Source organism: Aplosporella prunicola, assembly GCF_010093885.1.
Source record: "Aplosporella prunicola CBS 121167 unplaced genomic scaffold K452scaffold_17, whole genome shotgun sequence".
Classification (NCBI taxonomy): domain Eukaryota; kingdom Fungi; phylum Ascomycota; class Dothideomycetes; order Botryosphaeriales; family Aplosporellaceae; genus Aplosporella; species Aplosporella prunicola.
Window position 1 is genome coordinate 373563 of NW_022983545.1, and position 16279 is coordinate 389841.

Genomic DNA, 16279 nt, shown 5'->3' on the forward strand with positions numbered 1-16279 from the left:
CACACACACACACACACACACACACACACACACACACACACACACACGCACGCACGCACGCACGCATACACCCGTACCCCAAGCAACCGCAGCAGCAGCAGCAGCACCCACATACCCAAGTAACGAATCACCACCAACCCACACCCGAGCAGGCAAGCAAACAGATAGTGCCATATTCACACTGTAGGCACGCATGCACACACAGAGAGAGACACAGACAGGCAGCCAGGCAGACAGATAGGCAGATAATCCACTCCACTCCATTCCACTCCACTCACTTCACTCCAATCTAACCCAAACCTACGACACGCACACACACACACACATCAAACCACCGCACCGCGCAGGTATCCTCCACACACCACTACCAACATCAAAACCAACAATAAACCAGTCCCTTCCCACCCACACACCCACCCCAAGTTGAACCAGCATGCTGCTGATAGGAGCTGAGGTAGGTACCTATGCAGACACACACAGAGAGAGAGAGAGAGAGAGAAACACTCACCCACAACCACCCCTATCCCATTACCCCTTACAGTTACACCCACTTCACGCCTCCTCGCCGTAGCGTGTGGGATAGCTAGCTTGGCCGAGCTATGTATTGAGGAGTACGCTGGGGGTGTGGTAGGGTGTGTGTTTGGTGTGGCGGCAAGGCGTGGGTGGGGGGGTGGAGGGTGTTGGTTATAGGATTGGGCTGGGGTGTAGGTGTGTGGGTATAGATATGTCGTGTCGAGGCTGGCTTCGACGGCGGGGAGTACTGGACTAACTAACTAACTGACTGACTGACAGGCAGACGCGGTAGGGAGGTATGTATGTAGGCAATAAGGCAATAGACGAACGGAGCTGGAATGGAGAGGTATAAGGTCAGGCACTTCAACATTACTTCTCGCCCAACAGGAACAGGCAAGGACAGAGACATACTTGCACCCGATCATGCACTTGGCCACGCTGCACAGTCTAGCATTTGACATCCCGTCTCGAGTCTCGCTACTATTCCTTCTCGACGCAAGCACGTGGCAAGAAAGCCAGCAAGCAAGCAAGCAAGGCATTAAGCCAGTCTTCCGTCCGCATGAACAGGTACCTGCTAGTATCGTTTCGTTGGTACCGCTAGCGAGCATGCGTGTATGTGTGCATGTGCACAGAGAAGAGACCACGTAAGAAGCACGCACGCACGCACGCACTTACGAAGAAAGCAACCCGCCACCCTTCACCCGCACCCTACCTAGCCATTAGGGAAGGAGGGCATAACCATGCACACATCCCCACTCCCTCCCCCACGTACGTGCGTGCGTGCAAGCACACCAAGCAAGCACCCCTCTACCTCCCTATTTCCACTTCTGGACCACGACGCCGCCGCGCTTAAACTCGGCCATGTCGCCCAGCACCTGCGCGCGCTCGTTGAGCTCCTTGCTCGGAAACGTCGTCATGAGGGCATACTCGCGCTGCCGGCTGGCCGGGCTCGACGCGTCCACGAAGCCGTACAGGTCGCCCACCGTGTGCGTCGTGTTGAAGCGCGACTGCAGGCGCGTGCCGTCGCCCAGGCGGATCTGCATCAGCAGCGTGGGCTGCGCGTCGTCGACCTGGACTTGGGCCGCCGCAGGCGTGGCAGACGAAGACGAAGCCGACTGCGCCGATGCCGCTGCCGCTGGGGCCGCGGCCGAAGCGCTGCTGCTTGCGCCAGGCGTCGGGCTGCCCAGACGCTGGCCTTGGCCGCTGAACGGCTTGTACTTGGGCTTGGGCTGGACGTAGTCCTCGTCCTTGTGGGGGTGGACCTCGAGGTCGACTTCCTGGTTCTGCTCGACGTTGAGGATGTCGAGGGGCGCGCGGCCTTGGTTGATCATTTCGAGGAGGCCGGCGTTGGCGGGGTCGTCGTAGCGGTAGAGGCGGCCCTCGTCGATGCTGAACCCGTCGCGCCACAGGTGCATGACGCGGCGCACGCGCTCTTGGCGCCGTGGCTGGTTGGCGCCCGGGTCCGGAATGACGCGCGAGGGCGCGTCGTCGCCGCCGAGCGTCTGGCCTTGGCCGCTGAAGCGGGAGCGGGGCTGCTCGTCGTCGTCGCCGCCGCCAGGGCGGGGAGCGTTCCTGTTGAGTGCGATGTAATGGATCAGCGTCTTGCACGATTAAAAGAGGGTTTTGTGAGAACCGTACCTCCTAGCACGGTCAATGATCTGGTCGGTGAAGTCGCGGGCGTTGGTGCTGCGAGAGCTGTTGCCGCGAGAGTTGTTGCCGCCAGTGTTGGGGTTCTGGACCGCGAGGCCCGACTTCTCGCCACCAGCGAAGAAGTCCTGCTCCTCATCCGAGTCGTCATCGTCGTGGTCATGTCCGTGTCCTTGTGCTGCGCTCTCGTTCTGGACGTCCTTGAGGGTCCTCAAGCCCCCCGCACCGGCGCGCCTCGGGGCCTGTCCGGCGCCAGAAGAGCGCGACGACGAAGCAGCGGCCTGGGGTGCAGGAGCTCCGCTGAGGGTGCGAGGGCCGGTGTAGTCTGCAGGGACGGCGGGTTCGGCGGGAGACGCAGAGGTAGCCTCGTCTTGGGAATAGAAGAGAGTGATGGCGCTAGCGACATCCCAATCGGCGGCTTGGAGGGCTCCTTGGGCCTGTGGAGAGGGTTAGAAAGAGCTCGTGCTGGTAGAGGACAGATATGTACCTGGTCGGGACCGACACCAGTGACGCTGCAGAAGTCCGAGATAGCTTCGTCGCGGGCGGCGCCGGTGGGTTCAGTCATGGCGACGGCGGGGCTGTAGCAGAGCGGTTGAAGCTGAGTGATGGGAAGAGGTACAGGTCAAGTGTAGTTGAGCAGAGTCAAGTAAACAGAGAGTGATAGTGTGTGAGTGAACAACAGCTTCGAGGTGGTAAGTAGTAGGTAAGTAGTCAAGCTTGCTGACTCGCAGCACACATCAACGTCAGCGCGCCCCGGGAGCTCGCGCCCGCGGCCGGGAACATTCGACCATCGTCGTCGTCGTCAACACCAGAAGGCACGACGAGCATCCACACATCACGCATCCATCATGGCCTCGCCCGCGCCCCACCACCACCGCTCCACCGAAGAGTCAACCACCTTCCACTCGGACAGCGAGAACTACGACGGCAACAACGAGCTCTCGTCGTCGCCCGCCTCGACCTCGCCCCTCATCCTCTACCACCCGCCCACGCTGTGGGGCCTGCTGCGCGGCGCCGGCATAAACCTCGTCTTGCCCTTTGTCAATGGCCTGATGCTGGGCTTTGGCGAGCTGTTTGCCCACGAAATCGCCTTCCGCTTGGGCTGGTCCGGAACGAAGGTCGGCTTGCCTGCTCCCCAATCCCCGGGCACCACTACCGCTAACACTCGTCCGCAGATCTTTCCCTCCGGCCGCGCTTCCCGCCAGGTCGGCCCCGGCGTGCAGATGCAAGCTGATCCAGTCCGGCGCCGTCGCCGGAGCGGCGAGGAGCTGGACATGTACGCGAACCTGGAGTAAAAGGGAGGCAGGCAGGCAGGCAGGCACATGTAGCGAGGCCGCAAGGCCGTAGTGGCTGCAGCGGCAGCAAGGCCATAGTGGTAGCAGTGGCAGCAAGGACATAGTGGCAGCAGCGGCCCCGCTACAACAAGCAAGCAGTAGCATTACGCGATGACAGACAGACAGACGACAAACAGACACCCCCAGAAGAGCCGGAACCAGAAGAAGAAGAAGAAGAAGAGCAGCCAGCCAACGAACGAACAAGTAAATAAACAAACAAACGAATGAACAAGTACAGCCAGACAGCATCGTCATCCTCGCCATCATGAAATGTAACGCTGGTCGTAGTAGTCGTTAGTAGCAGAGCAGTAGCAGTAGCAGTAGCAGTAGAAACCCACCTAGTCAGAAGCACTGCCGCGCGCGGTATGTATGTACAAATGCACACGAGCGACACAAGCCAAGCCAGGCACACACACACACACACACACATGCACGTAGTAGAGCACCACAAGGCGTCCAGGTTTGCAATAGATTCCGTGACGTGACATAGCATCGATTATCCGCGCATCTGTGCGCATGTCCTGTGAGCTCTTTCCTGTCTAGCCAAGAGTGCGGGGCTTGTGGGCGTTTTTTGGTCTCCATGGCCGTGGTACCGTTGTCTAAGTTGAGAGATACGAGACTTGCTACGCTCTCGCTTCTACAGCGCAGCTTTGTTTACCGTGAGGATACCTATGACGTTTGTGATTAACCCCGTGACTGTGGTACAGAGACATGAATCCATAGGTAGCATTAATTCTCATCATCCCATGCTTCGCTCTACTAAATGCTTCTCGAAGCCATCATAGCAACCACCCACCCACCCATCCACATCAAGCCAAATCACCCTAACAAAGCCCATCACAAAGCCCATCCTACACGCACCACCCCACAGCTAATCCCGCCTCTTCCCCTCCCCCTCCCCACCAATCTCATGCACCTTCATATCCATACCAACCCAGAACCTCTTGCCGCGCCAGCGTACCGTCACGCCCCCATAAACGGCCCAGGCCCAGACGGGCCAAGCGAGGGCTTCGCGCCCCAGCCACGCGCACAACCACTCCGCAAACGGGCGGCGCGTGCAGCCCCTGCGCGGCGGCAGCGCGAAGCCCGGCGTGTGGGCGTCCAGCTCGATCGACGCGCCCGAGTGCAGCTTGCGGTACAGCGTCCAGTCGATGAGGCACCAAAGGGCGACGTTGACGAGCCAGAAGGCCGCGAACGCGGACCAAGTCGGAGGGATGCCGAGGGCGGCGTGGAAGGCGGGCAGCGTCGTCGCCGCGTACGCGCCGTACAGCGAGCAGAGGAAGCTCTCGGTGCCGGGCTCGACGAGCGTCGCGAGCGTGACGGTGAACTTGCGCACCCGGAGCCAGCGCACCCGCCGCGCTACGTACTCGGCCACGCTCATGCCGGCCATGGGCTGGATCGCCAGGTCGCCAAACACCATGGCGTGCTTGCCCCATTTCTCGCCGCGGGCGTGCTCGCCCGGGATGGGCTGCTTCCACAGCCGGTCCCCGACGAGGTGGTCCTCGCAGATGTTCTGCGAGAAGAAGTCGATGCCCTGGCCGTGCGTGAGCGCGTCCAGGTGCGAGCGCCGGAACATGTTCGACTTCCCGACGATGCACGGCGCGATCAGGACCGTGTTGATGGCCGTGTAGAACTTTGCGTGGGCCGAGGACATGAAGAGCTCCTCGAGGCGGCCGCCGCCGAGATGCCACGCGCGGGCGGGGCGGCCGTTGCCCGTGGCCGTGGCCGCCGCGCTGCCGCTGCGCACCGTCGAGTAGCTGGCCGTGCTGGTGGACGCGACGTGCGTTGCCTCGACGCCCAGCAGGCTCGCCTCCTCCCCGTGTGCCGGCGCCGTCTCCGTGTCCACTACCAGCGGCAGCAGGTGCACGAACTTGTTGGGCCGCTTGCCGCCGAACCCGCACAGCGTGTCGACCATGCGGCCCGCGACGCCCGGCCCAATCCACACATTGCAGTCCAGGATCCAGACGATATCGCCCCGCGCCTCGCGGTACGCGCGGCTCATGTTCCTGATCTTGGGATTCGGGCCCATGCGGTCCGCGTCCGCGCCCTGGAGGCGCGGGTCCTCTGCCTCGACGAGGATTTCGGCATCGAAGTCTGGGAACTCGCTGACCAGGCGCTCGAGGGTCGGCACGGCGGGGTCGACGCGCGAAGCGACGCAGAAGTAGACGGTGAGTTTGTGGCGGGGGTAGGTTTGGCGGAAGGTCGCGGCGAGGCAGTCGTACAAGCTGGGCTCGAGGCCCTTGACGGGACGAATGACGGTGACATGTGGGATCGCGGCGTCAGGGAGTGAGGAGACGGAGACGGCGGGCGGCGCGGCGGAGGAGTACCATCGTCGTCTAGAGAGAAGGGGGGAGCGGGTTAGTACCTGGCGCGACTTGGGCGACGAGGAATGCGCGCGCGTTGGCTTACAGCTGGGTGTAGCCGACGACGGAGACGAGGACGACGGCCGTATACCAGACCAGGCAGATGGCGGCTAGGATTTCGGCGAGGGACCAGGCGCCGGCATCCTCGGCCGCGGCTTCCTTTGTCCAGCCTGCAATGCTCACCATGCGCTGCAGTTGATTTAGTTTACGTGTGGATGCGTGGTAGCGAAAATCGCACGTGTCGGCCGGCGATGACGGGAGGCTGACGGGCTCGGAGGCTTTCGGTGATGTCACGGGCGAGTCGGGGACGGGACGATATATATAGGTGTCAGTTGTCGCTGTTGCTCGGTAGCGACTCAGGCCTCCCCTAACCCAGCTGACATGCAAGGAGAGGGCAAAAATTCATAGCAATTGCTGATAGGATTGTTACATTTTATATCATGCCGAAAACGAACATCACTCTGGCCAATCCAGACTCCTCGCCTTCCCTTTCCTACTCTGCGGTGAATTGGAATTAGTCTCGGGGATCTCGATCCACTCCCCTCTGCAGCCCAGGCCCATCAATCTCTGTCGTTCGCTCATCGCGCCCACCCGCCCCTTTCTCCAGTTTGTAAACAGCACCCACACCAAGCAGAGCAGCGCAATCCCTCCGATGAACCCCCCGAGCACCGCGCCGATCAGTCCCCGAGCCGCAAAGCCTTTTCGAGGAGGAATGTAATGTTGCGGCACCGTCCCGGGGCAAAACGTCTTTGGCACCGCGTACTTGACCAGGGGTACCACCTGCGCCAAGTAGAACACAGACGAGTCGTAGTCGAGCATGAGGTAGACTTGGCTCAACCATGCTAATGACAGGTAATTAGGCGTTGTGGAGCTTTCGTTCCGGTCCGCGACTGGAGACAGCCCTGAGACGTTGTACATGACCTCGCGGGGAAGCGTGGCGCGGAACCCATTGGACAGCACGATGGTCATGCTACCGTTGTATGGCTTGCTGAGAGATAGCGAGCCGTCTGGGTTATCGGAAGGCACTGCGGATAGAGCAGAGATGTAGTTCTGCGTTATCTCGTATGGGAGAGAAAGGGGGTACTGATCGGTCGTGATCTCAGCTTCAAATCCCTGGAAGTCGTCTTTGAGCTCTGGGAATTCCGAGGCTGAGAAAAGTGAAATGTTCCTATGCGAATTTGACGGGTCTTCTAGGACGATATCCGAGACTTTGACGCTCAAAGGGCTGGCATTGAACGTGTCCATCCGGTAGCTGTAAGGTATGCCAGTGAAGCGGTTAGAATCGTAGCCTCCAAGAGTAAGACTGCCGTTAACCACGCCTCCGGCTCGTTCGGAACCAGACGCGGTATAGATCGAATACGTTCGCCCTGCAATACGATTATTGTCGTATAGTTGCTGTAAGAGAGTTGACTTTGGTCCCAAGCCCACAATGCCAGGGTTTGGCTCCCCCTTCGTCGCAACCTCAAAAGTGAAGTTATGGAGGATCTCCTCGGAAGGGGGATTCGTTTCGAGGAAATGAGTGAATATATGTAGCTCGTCCTGACCGGCGAAGCTTTCGTTGAAGAAATCCCCTGTATCATCTATGGCAGAGTAGTCGTCAATTCCTAGCCAAGTACCCGACTCCGAGAAGTTGAAGTTGCCATGAGTCTCGTTCACGCAGTGGGGTAAGCGACTGTGTTTGCAATAATCGATAGATGCGACAGAGATCTCGTTGTGAGAGAGCGAGGGGACCAATGACTGATTCTGAGACGGAGAGCCAACGCCTAGGAAAGTTCCATACTGGTAGACAGGTGTGCCATGCACGGCGCGCTTGTGCATGTCCACGTAAATGGGGCCTAGCGAACAGTTGAAAGTCAAAGACGCCCTGGTCAGCCAGAAGAGGAGGTAACCACAGACAAGAAGCCTCGCCATAGCGAGGCGGTCTTGGCGGAGTTTTCGGAAAAGGGAAAAAATGTAGGTATGCAGTTGAAGCAATTATGACGGGTAAGCCGAGAGCGGCGGTCCAAACACGCAAAAAAGCCCCTCCGGCGTCGTCCTTGTATAAACCCTTCTCGAACCATCGGTCGTACAGCAGCCTAGCGATCGCCACACAACACAAGCTGCCTCAGCCCTCCCGCGTCATCATGCCAAACAAGTGTTCAGGTCGGTGCTTCGAGTGTCTCGATAGGACGCGACAAGTGTCGCCTCGTCGAACATCTTACACCGGACAACGCTACACCGGGTCTCCACTTGGATAAGTCCCATGGGACAGTTGGGCCGCGTGTGCTGGTGGTGTTTGAGGCGGAGCCTGTCGTGAACAGCGATGTCAGCGGCTGCTGACAGGACGATTGGATTGTTTGGATCTTGGCGCGTGCACTTGCATGCTTGAAGTTGCAGGTGGCTTCGAAGATTGCCGTGTACACCAAATATGAAGAAGGCGGAGCCTGTTCTATCTTTAGATTGAAAGGGTCAACGTTGTGAGGCCGGTTGTGGGACCAAAATAGGTCAGCACTAACCGAACAGCTGCCATAACTCACCATCCACATGCCTCGACTTCCACCAGCCAGGAGCGGTGAAGCTTATACCCAGCCAACCGATTTTGTTTCTGAACAATCTTGCTGACTGAAACAGCAACGCATTAAAGACTGCGCGAGACCCCGGATTTTTCTTGTTCCATTCATCTAAGCTTCGCTCCTCTGCTGCTAAAGAAAGGTATACAGGTATGTCCGGCTCGGTGCACTTGCGAAGCATCATTCGTCTAACGCATACGAGAATAAACATAGGCCTCCCCAGTCCTCAGGCTCTGTCCTATAACAGCAAAAGAGCAAGCTTCATACACATATTTAACCATTCAGCCACCTGTCAGCCGAGCAATGGTTATGGTATTGTCTCCCCAATACATCGGCCGGTGCGCCAATGTTGGCGAGCGTTCTGATAAGAATGAGGGCTCGGAGACATGAGCGGGAGATCAATTGGTAGCAGATCCGTGACGGATATGGACAGATCCATAGTAAGCGATGATCAAGTGATGGAGCGGTTGGTTGCATCGGCTTCAGGCTGCCTTATCTCGCGGTAGGTGGTACAAGACGGTGGTCGATTTGTTTCTTCGTTGATCGGATGATACCGTTACCGGGAGAGCCGTTCAAGTCTCCCGAATAGTCCAACGCTTTTCTGTGTTCTTTGGTCCGACCCGTTCCGCAACGAGTGACAGGGTATTGGTGATCGCGTCTTTGGGGATCTTTGGGAACCTATGTTTGCATTAGCCAGTGTCGCAACAAGATGCGGTCAGTGAAACACTCACTTCTTCTTCAAGGCTTCGATCAAAGCCAACTTTGTAAGATCACTATCACGGATTGCATCTTTGAACTCCGTCATAAGCTCAGGAGGTATCGTGCGCTTCGCAGGCTTTGGCACTGTAGGCGTAGTGTGGGTAACCTTAAGCTGATTCTGGAAACCAACGCTGGCGCCGTTCACGCCATCAGGCCGAGAATGCAATGGAAGCCGTGGAGGGTGCATCATTCCGGCGCCGTTCAAGTTTGGAGCAGATGTGGGGGCGGAGGTGGGCTCAGTCTGCCAGTATGCCGTAGTGAAGGGATCGATAGAAGTTGGGCAAGGTTCTAATTGAGGTTAGCAAGAACTTCTCGCAAGTGAGCAAAGTTATACACATACCAAGCAATATGCCCATGCGGTAGTCTGCGAAGTTGTGCTGAGCACCAGAACCATCTCCCCTGCGCAAGGCTCCTTTGCTGTCTTCCCAGCATATGCCGGTACTGATAGGTTCGAGATCACCTGTAATGAGCTTGCGCCTGTTCTGCACCGGATCATCATCGTCGTCCAAGAAGCCATCGAGATCATCGTCACCTTCCTCCTCTGCATCGTCTTCATCTTCAAGGTCAAGATCGTCCCCCTCCTCAGGTTCTTCCCACTCCGCTTCAGAATCGTATTCGTAGTTTGCCTCAGGAAGAGTTCTAGAGAAGGGATTGCGTGCTAATTTTCGTGACTGATGTTCTGACTGAACTCGCGTGAAGGTGCCGCAGTATGGAGGACGTACATCCTCACCGAAGTGCAGGTACTTAATTGGGATTGACTTAAGCAACTCGAGCGGTTGTTGGGCCTTGGCTTCTGATGACTCTTGCGTTAAGTCGATAGGTTCGTCCTGCGAACCTTGGAGCCGTGCGACTACTTCTTGAACTGCGGGCGTCATCTGGCCTCTCTTTCCTTGCAGCGCTGCAGGTAAACTAACAAGAGCTGCGAAGTTGCCTTCCTTGAGAGCCTGCTCGACCCTTCGCCTTTCATCTTCGGAAATTGAGCCACCTGCTATGCTGTCCAATCTCTTCCGTGCCTCTTCAAGCTCTCGGTCGCTGCAATCAGCCCAGTAATAGTTGTCGGGAGCGCGTGTCGCGTGTGATGGAAGTTCGAAAGGAAGGAAGGTCCGCTCGTAATCCGAGACTGGTTGCTTGTTCTGGGGTGTTGTGGCGCGCCTTGCCGACGGGCTTTTAGGTTCTAGCGATACCGACTTCCGTCTATCAACGTGGCCCACTGTCGAGGTCGCTGCTGCATTATCCGAGGACGAGCTGGCGGCAGCATTCTTTGTGAAGAAGGAGTTGAGTTTCATTTGAGACTAAAGTAATCCATGTTAGCCGGATTCAATCATGCGAACAGGCCGTAACGTACCTTCTCTTTCTTACGTTGCTCTTCTTCCTTTTGCGCCTTCTCTTGCTCTTTCGCACGCTTCTTCTCGTCTTTCTTGCGCTGCTCCTCATCCTTTTGCGCCTTCTCTTGTTCCTTTGCACGCTTCTTCTCCTCCTTCAGTTCGTTTTTCTTTTTGGCCTCTTCTTCCTTCTGAGCCTTCAATTTCTCCCGGGCTTCCAACTTGGCTTCCTTGTCGAGACGTTGCTGTTCTTTCTCTTCCGGAGTAAATTTTCTTCGCTTGGCTGGAGTAGGACCACTGGATGCGGTCGCTTTCTCAACTGCTGTTGACTTCGAGTTGCCTGAAGTGGGTGAGGCCTGGTTAGGTGGAGCATTGTCGGGCGCTACAGGGCTGTCGCGAGGAGACTCGATAGATTTGGGGGTTGAAAGCGCATCAGAGCTATGAGGAGAATCTAGTGAGTCCTTGGCTAAGGCAGGCTGCGCATTATGCGAATCCGTATCGTCGGGAGCAGGTCGCTTGCGAGAAGGGGTCGCAGTGGCCTCAGGACCCTCAGGCATAGCGGGCATTATGTTACGAAACGAAGCGACGAACGAAAGAGCACGAACAAAGATGGTGTTGACGTCGTCAGTTGTCTCGGCGATGAGTGGTTGCAGGTACGCGACAGCAACGCGTCCGACTCGGAAGGTGCCTTGGCGCGTTGGTGATCGACGAAGCTCGAGCCTTCCGTTTCTTCGACCCCAGCAACATGGACGCCGATGATGACATGCTCTTTGGAGCAGTAGAAGTCGCCACGACGAGTCAAGGGAATCAGACCATTGCGACACTGGAGACGCCTCACATTGACGAAAGTACAATTGACAATGGCTTTCACACCAACTCTGCGCAACCAGACCTTCCCGTCACCTTTCCGCCTGCAGAGTCTGTAGACGACGCCCGCCACCATGCCCTAGCTTGTATCGAGCAGATCTTCGAATCCATGATTGATGTTGTCACCAGTGGCAACGGCCATCTCACAATAAAATTAAAAAGCAGAGCCTCCAATACCTCCACTACGACTACTCGGACTCGAGCAGTTCGTTATCCGGGGAAAACTGCAAGAGAGGCTTGGAGATGCAGTAAATGCCTTTAGTCTGTTGATTTTCCTACAACTAACTCTCACAGCTGTCTTGATTCGCATGCTCGAAGTGATCCATGAAGCTCTGACCAAAGATGTAGTAATTACCAAGAGGTAATGTTATGAGGTTTCATTTATCATGTCTTTAATATTCATTGCCTTGTAGAGAGATCTATTACAGAGACCCGGCTCTATTTCACAACCAAACAGTCGTGGACCGGCTCATCGACGACATGGCGTTTACAATCGGCGTCCCCAGGGCCTCGCTCAATGTGGTATATACTTATATGCCTTCATCATTCATACAAGGTACTGATTGGGGCAGAGTGCCGCCGCAAAAGGATTGACCGTCGGGGCTTTTGCAATCAACAGCAGTGATGGCTCGCAAACACAGAACTTTCTCACTCAAGAAGTCAGATTTCCGTCCTGCTGCTTACATCAGATGCACTCACATAGAACAGGGACTTCTCATACCGAAACTCAATGACGGCGATACAATCAGTATGCCGGCTGTCCGTTGGATACTGGTAGTTGAGAAAGAGGCACCATCCCTACTCAACATGCCGGTAAAATCTAATAAACTAACACATCCATAGGCCGTTTTCCGCGCCCTCATTACCTCTAGTTTCTGGGGCTTACACAGGCACCAAGGCATCGTCCTAACAGTGAGTTCCTGTCCAACACAACCACTTCTACGTGCTAATGCCACCCCAGGGCAAAGGTTACCCCGACCTGCACACCCGCACCCTCTTACATACTCTTTCAACGCCCTCGCCCCGCAACGCACATGCCACAGCTTCAGTGCACGCCCTCGTCGACCTCGACCCTGACGGCCTTGCCATCCTTGCGACGTACAAGCATGGCTCGCGTGCACTTGCACATGAGGCCATTACTACGCGCGTGCCAGGCCTGCACTGGCTTGGCGTCCGCAGTCAAGACGCTTTGAACGCTATGGTGGCAGGAAAAGAAGACAGTAGCGGTGGCGAGGCACTCCTACTGCGCCTGACACGCCGCGACCGTGCGATGGCGGCACGGATGCTGCAGCGTACGGAGTGCGCGGAAGAGGAGACGTGGCGCCGTGAGCTGCAGATCATGCTAATGCTGAATATCAAAGCAGAGATCGAGGCGTTGGAGGAGGGGTGGAGGGGTGGGCTGGCGGCGTGGTTAGGAATGAAGTTATCTGGAGCATGGGTGGAAAGAGAAAGCGGCTAGGCTGTAGGATGACAGGTCGCAAGGGGGAAAGATGGAAGAGATTGGGGTAACGTGGTGGGTAACGTTGCGCTTGCTAGGAGAGTGCCTGTTATAGAGATGCAGACACGATACGGAGGTATGTACAGTACCTGGTAGACCGAGACGTATTCTCGCCCAGCAACCCCCGCCTTACAGTCGCATATCTTCATGCCAGCGACTGCACACAAGCACGCATGTCCCTGCTAGTCAGCGCGGGGAAAGATTCTTAGTCTCCGCCATCACCATGGCGTCCTGCTTTCAGCCGCTCCCGAAATTCAGCCTCGGGTCATGATGCCCCTCAATCAGCTATATGCCTACAGATTATGCAGCAAGCAGACGGCAAACGACGCTGCCGCACTGTACCGCCGGAGGGAGGACCGTCTTGCTTGCTAACTGCCTCATGCATGCATACGCACTCAGCTCTATGACGACGCCGCACCGCTGCATGGTGGTAGCGAGGCGCGGGCGGGCGCTGCAGTGGAAAAGATGAGCGGGGCGTTTAAGGTGGGGCTACAGGGTAGACGGTGGTGAGACGGATGGTGTTGGAGGTAGATGGAGATAGTAAAACGGGCCATTGGGATTGCCTGCCGCGCATAGAGAAATGGCTATGCAAGGAGGGGGGCGAGCGGGCTGTCCGCCTGCCAGGCACGGCAAAGCCGACGGTGCAGAGAGCGTTTGGGATGGCGCAGGGCATCTGCAGCCGTGGCTGAAGTGGGTTAGTGGTGTTGGAGGGCTGGCGAGAGAGGAGCGGCGGGTGCAAGCAGTATCAATGTACAATGTCGGCTCAACTCTGTCCAGCTACCGCGCGGCCGCGCCGACGACGATGTGATAACGCTCTCGACAGCCTCAACAACAAGTATTTGGCATCCCGTGACCGTCACGACATGCGTGGGATAAGCCACAACCGGGCGATCCGACACGTGTCGCGCCTCGACGATGCGAAGGCTGACTGCGACGCATGTGATGAGCGACTCGAGTGGCCCGGGGCCCCGCATGCGCTCGGGCCGTCACCAACGCGCACTGCATCGGCTGCCTCTCGCAGTAATTCCACTGGCCTCGCTCCCATTTCGTTTCCCCTAGGCCAGCATCATGGCTGCTGCCGGCGAAGCTGATTCCTCGACGCATCCTCCCGCCGCGCGACCCGTCCCCGAATCAGCGCCCGAGCACCATGGCCGCCCTTCTTCTCATATCCCGCCGCTGCCCGACGATACTCCCTCCAAACGCCCGCTGAGTGGTTTGCGTTCGCTGTACACGGGCGCCACCTCATTTCGATCTCGTCTGCGCGGTCGTCAAAAGGCCCCCAGCACCGCGACTTCCGTGTCCTCGTTGCCCGTCATCGTGCGCACCTACTCTGGCGAAGACCGTCCCTCTCAGTCCAACAACACCAACCTCACCGCTGCCGCCAAGGGCAAAAACATGGCCACCCTAGTCCCACCTGTCTCTGACTTCTCGTTCGACGGCATCCTTCGTGCCGTCGAACCTGATATCTCGGGTGCCATCGACGCCATTGCGGCCATCTGCGCACGTAGCAAGTTCTCTCTCGCCGACGAGTATGCTGCGCACCGACCTCCTCATGAGGTTCTCGAGACGCCCATTCCGTACCCCCAGCCACAGCGTCTCTCGCGGTGGTGGACGGCGGGTGGAAATGCGCTAGCTCCGCTTCCCGAGGCCAGCAGCAGCAGTGAGCGCCTCGCGGGAAGTCACAAGGATTCCGAGTCCTCCAGCGCCGGCAAGAGCAGGAAGAACTCGGCGTATGGCAGTCTGAAGAGCATCGTGTCCGGCGAGGGCAAAGGCGGGCTGGCAGCTCTCTTCGGCGGCGGGGAAGCAGACCGGCAGCAAGACGAACGGGACAACTGCCAGCCTTCCCGGGCCGTCGACAGCGCCCCTTGGATAGTCTGGGACTCGTCACATCCCTCCATCATGCTGACCTCTGGGCCTGCCGCCTCTCCCCACCTCTCGCTTGCCACGTCAGACCAGCCGTGTCGGGCGGACGCGGTGATTGGATCCGCTGCGCCTATGCCAGCATCGACTTCCGTGCCGCCACCGACGGCTCGGATGTCGGAACGCGAAAGTGCAAGCTCGCGTTCAAACTGGTTGCCATGGGCTCGCCAGCAGCATGCCGCGTCCGCACCCGTGCCCGTCGCCGACGGCTCCAACGCGGAGCAGAAGCTGAAGGAGCTGCTGCGAGCGCCGTCGAACGGCCAGTCAAAAGCCGCGACGAGCTATGGGTGAACGAGATGATCTGCCATCTGGTCGGAGTTTGGTGTATGGTGTAGTGATGAGCATTTTCTCAGCCGCATGCTGATCTCCCTTCGAGGTCTGCCTTCTCGATCATGTCTTCCTTCGTCATGCAGGTATGAAAGCGTCCATACATACTGCACACGTCGACCATCGAGCAGGCACAAGCCGGACCAGACACTCTGGAGGTGGAGTCTCTCGTTAGTACGGGAAAATTTTGGTGTCTTTGCGCGACAGCCTTTTTCAATCCTTTCTGGAACTATACGTGGGGTCGCATACCATCCCCGGCCAGCTTTCGCGGGCCCTTCTCATACCTTTTGGAGGGGAAGTCCGAAAGGACCTTGGTGTTTCCACCTAACAGCCCTTTACAGTCCTTTCCGGAACCATTGTCGCAACGCAGATCTACTATGGTCAGCCTGGCTATGCCCTTTTCAGGTCATCTGGGGATGGGGTCCAACGACAGCACCCAAAGGCCATGACACTACAACGAACAGCCACTCGCTATCCTTTTGCGAAGCCATGTATGGGGTATCATATCGGCCACGATCAGTCCGCCTTGCTATCCTCTGATCTTCTGGAGTCGGGGTTCGGCGACAGGATGCAGAGGTCTTGTTGTCCCTACGAACAGTTGTTTCCAGCAACCTACAAAACGAATTTTGCAGTCGCGCCTCTTGGAGTACCACTACCATCCCGACCGGGCCGTGTTTAGGCCCGCGCACTGTCTTGCCACACACACCACGACTCGCTCTTGTGCTCTTGTCGATTTCTGTTTCTCTCACGCATAATAAGTCACACTTGCCAAACTTTTTCCCATCAGCAGCCAGTAATGGCTCAGGGTTTGTGGTCTAGTGGTATGATACTCCCTTAGCACTATCACATTGTTGAAGTCCTACATGGGAGTGGTCCGGGGTTCAATTCCCCGCGAATCCAACAGTACCAGGTTCAATTCCTGGATCATCCTTTTTGTTTTGTTTTTTGCGGAGCTGCGGCTGTATTGGAAGGGAGGAGGTGGTGGTGGTGGAGGGAGAAAAGGGGGCAGCTGAAGCGAGAGAGTGGCAGACAAGTCAGACGGACGGCCTGGCCTGTGCGTGAGTTGTTGCTTTTTGAGCGGGATTGCTTCTGCGATCGGATTGTCGTTGATGCTTCTTCCTTTTTTCTGGTTCATTTGTCATTTATCACCTGTCTATTTTTTTTTTTTTTTTTTTTTTTT

General features: G+C 57.2%; 9 protein-coding genes and 1 non-coding gene across 10 annotated transcripts; 4 read left to right on the top strand and 6 right to left on the bottom strand.

Moving 5' to 3' along the window:
- Positions 1–944: 944 nt before the first annotated feature.
- Positions 945–2849, bottom strand: K452DRAFT_273862 (uncharacterized protein). Its single transcript, XM_033539165.1, has 3 exons — positions 2648–2849; positions 2152–2597; positions 945–2085 (listed from the first exon to the last, which is right to left on the bottom strand). Exons 1-3 carry the CDS (start codon positions 2723–2725, stop codon positions 1329–1331), a joined length of 1281 nt encoding a protein of 426 aa, XP_033395950.1. The 5' UTR covers positions 2726–2849; the 3' UTR covers positions 945–1328.
- Positions 2850–3008: 159 nt separating this feature from the next.
- Positions 3009–3455, top strand: K452DRAFT_230996 (uncharacterized protein; the record flags this gene model as incomplete). The annotated part of the gene is made up of 2 exons (XM_033537132.1): positions 3009–3278; positions 3336–3455. The coding sequence occupies 2 exons, from the start codon at positions 3009–3011 to the stop codon at positions 3453–3455; spliced, it is 390 nt and encodes a 129-aa protein (XP_033395951.1).
- A 758-nt stretch (positions 3456–4213) lies between these two features.
- K452DRAFT_252949 (glycosyltransferase family 21 protein) lies at positions 4214–6078 on the bottom strand. The gene is made up of 2 exons (XM_033538268.1): positions 5904–6078; positions 4214–5830 (listed from the first exon to the last, which is right to left on the bottom strand). The coding sequence occupies exons 1-2, from the start codon at positions 6041–6043 to the stop codon at positions 4366–4368; spliced, it is 1605 nt and encodes a 534-aa protein (XP_033395952.1). The 5' UTR covers positions 6044–6078; the 3' UTR covers positions 4214–4365.
- Positions 6079–6313: 235 nt separating this feature from the next.
- On the bottom strand, positions 6314–7768 carry K452DRAFT_230487 (uncharacterized protein; the record flags this gene model as incomplete). Its single annotated transcript, XM_033537098.1, has 1 exon — positions 6314–7768. The coding sequence occupies one exon, from the start codon at positions 7766–7768 to the stop codon at positions 6314–6316; it is 1455 nt and encodes a 484-aa protein (XP_033395953.1).
- Positions 7769–7873: 105 nt separating this feature from the next.
- Positions 7874–8875, bottom strand: K452DRAFT_53368 (uncharacterized protein). Its single transcript, XM_033546802.1, has 2 exons — positions 8374–8875; positions 7874–8280 (listed from the first exon to the last, which is right to left on the bottom strand). Exons 1-2 carry the CDS (start codon positions 8615–8617, stop codon positions 7979–7981), a joined length of 546 nt encoding a protein of 181 aa, XP_033395954.1. The 5' UTR covers positions 8618–8875; the 3' UTR covers positions 7874–7978.
- A 103-nt stretch (positions 8876–8978) lies between these two features.
- On the bottom strand, positions 8979–11044 carry K452DRAFT_327633 (uncharacterized protein; the record flags this gene model as incomplete). Its single annotated transcript, XM_033544934.1, has 4 exons — positions 8979–9084; positions 9138–9453; positions 9506–10457; positions 10511–11044. 4 exons carry the CDS (start codon positions 11042–11044, stop codon positions 8979–8981), a joined length of 1908 nt encoding a protein of 635 aa, XP_033395955.1.
- Positions 11045–11526: 482 nt separating this feature from the next.
- On the top strand, positions 11527–12991 carry K452DRAFT_252957 (uncharacterized protein). Its single transcript, XM_033538269.1, has 7 exons — positions 11527–11602; positions 11649–11715; positions 11768–11876; positions 11927–12013; positions 12063–12167; positions 12198–12266; positions 12316–12991. Exons 2-7 carry the CDS (start codon positions 11663–11665, stop codon positions 12811–12813), a joined length of 921 nt encoding a protein of 306 aa, XP_033395956.1. The 5' UTR covers positions 11527–11602; positions 11649–11662; the 3' UTR covers positions 12814–12991.
- Positions 12992–13920: 929 nt separating this feature from the next.
- K452DRAFT_359898 (uncharacterized protein) lies at positions 13921–15194 on the top strand (the record flags this gene model as incomplete). Its single annotated transcript, XM_033546303.1, has 1 exon — positions 13921–15194. The coding sequence occupies one exon, from the start codon at positions 13921–13923 to the stop codon at positions 15061–15063; it is 1143 nt and encodes a 380-aa protein (XP_033395957.1). The 3' UTR covers positions 15064–15194.
- A 664-nt stretch (positions 15195–15858) lies between these two features.
- Positions 15859–16279, bottom strand: K452DRAFT_53380 (uncharacterized protein). Its single transcript, XM_033546803.1, has one exon. The coding sequence runs from the start codon at positions 16232–16234 to the stop codon at positions 15959–15961; it is 276 nt and encodes a 91-aa protein (XP_033395958.1). The 5' UTR covers positions 16235–16279; the 3' UTR covers positions 15859–15958.
- On the top strand, positions 15904–15999 carry K452DRAFT_t105. Its single transcript has one exon. It is a non-coding gene; the product is annotated as a tRNA-Ala (tRNA).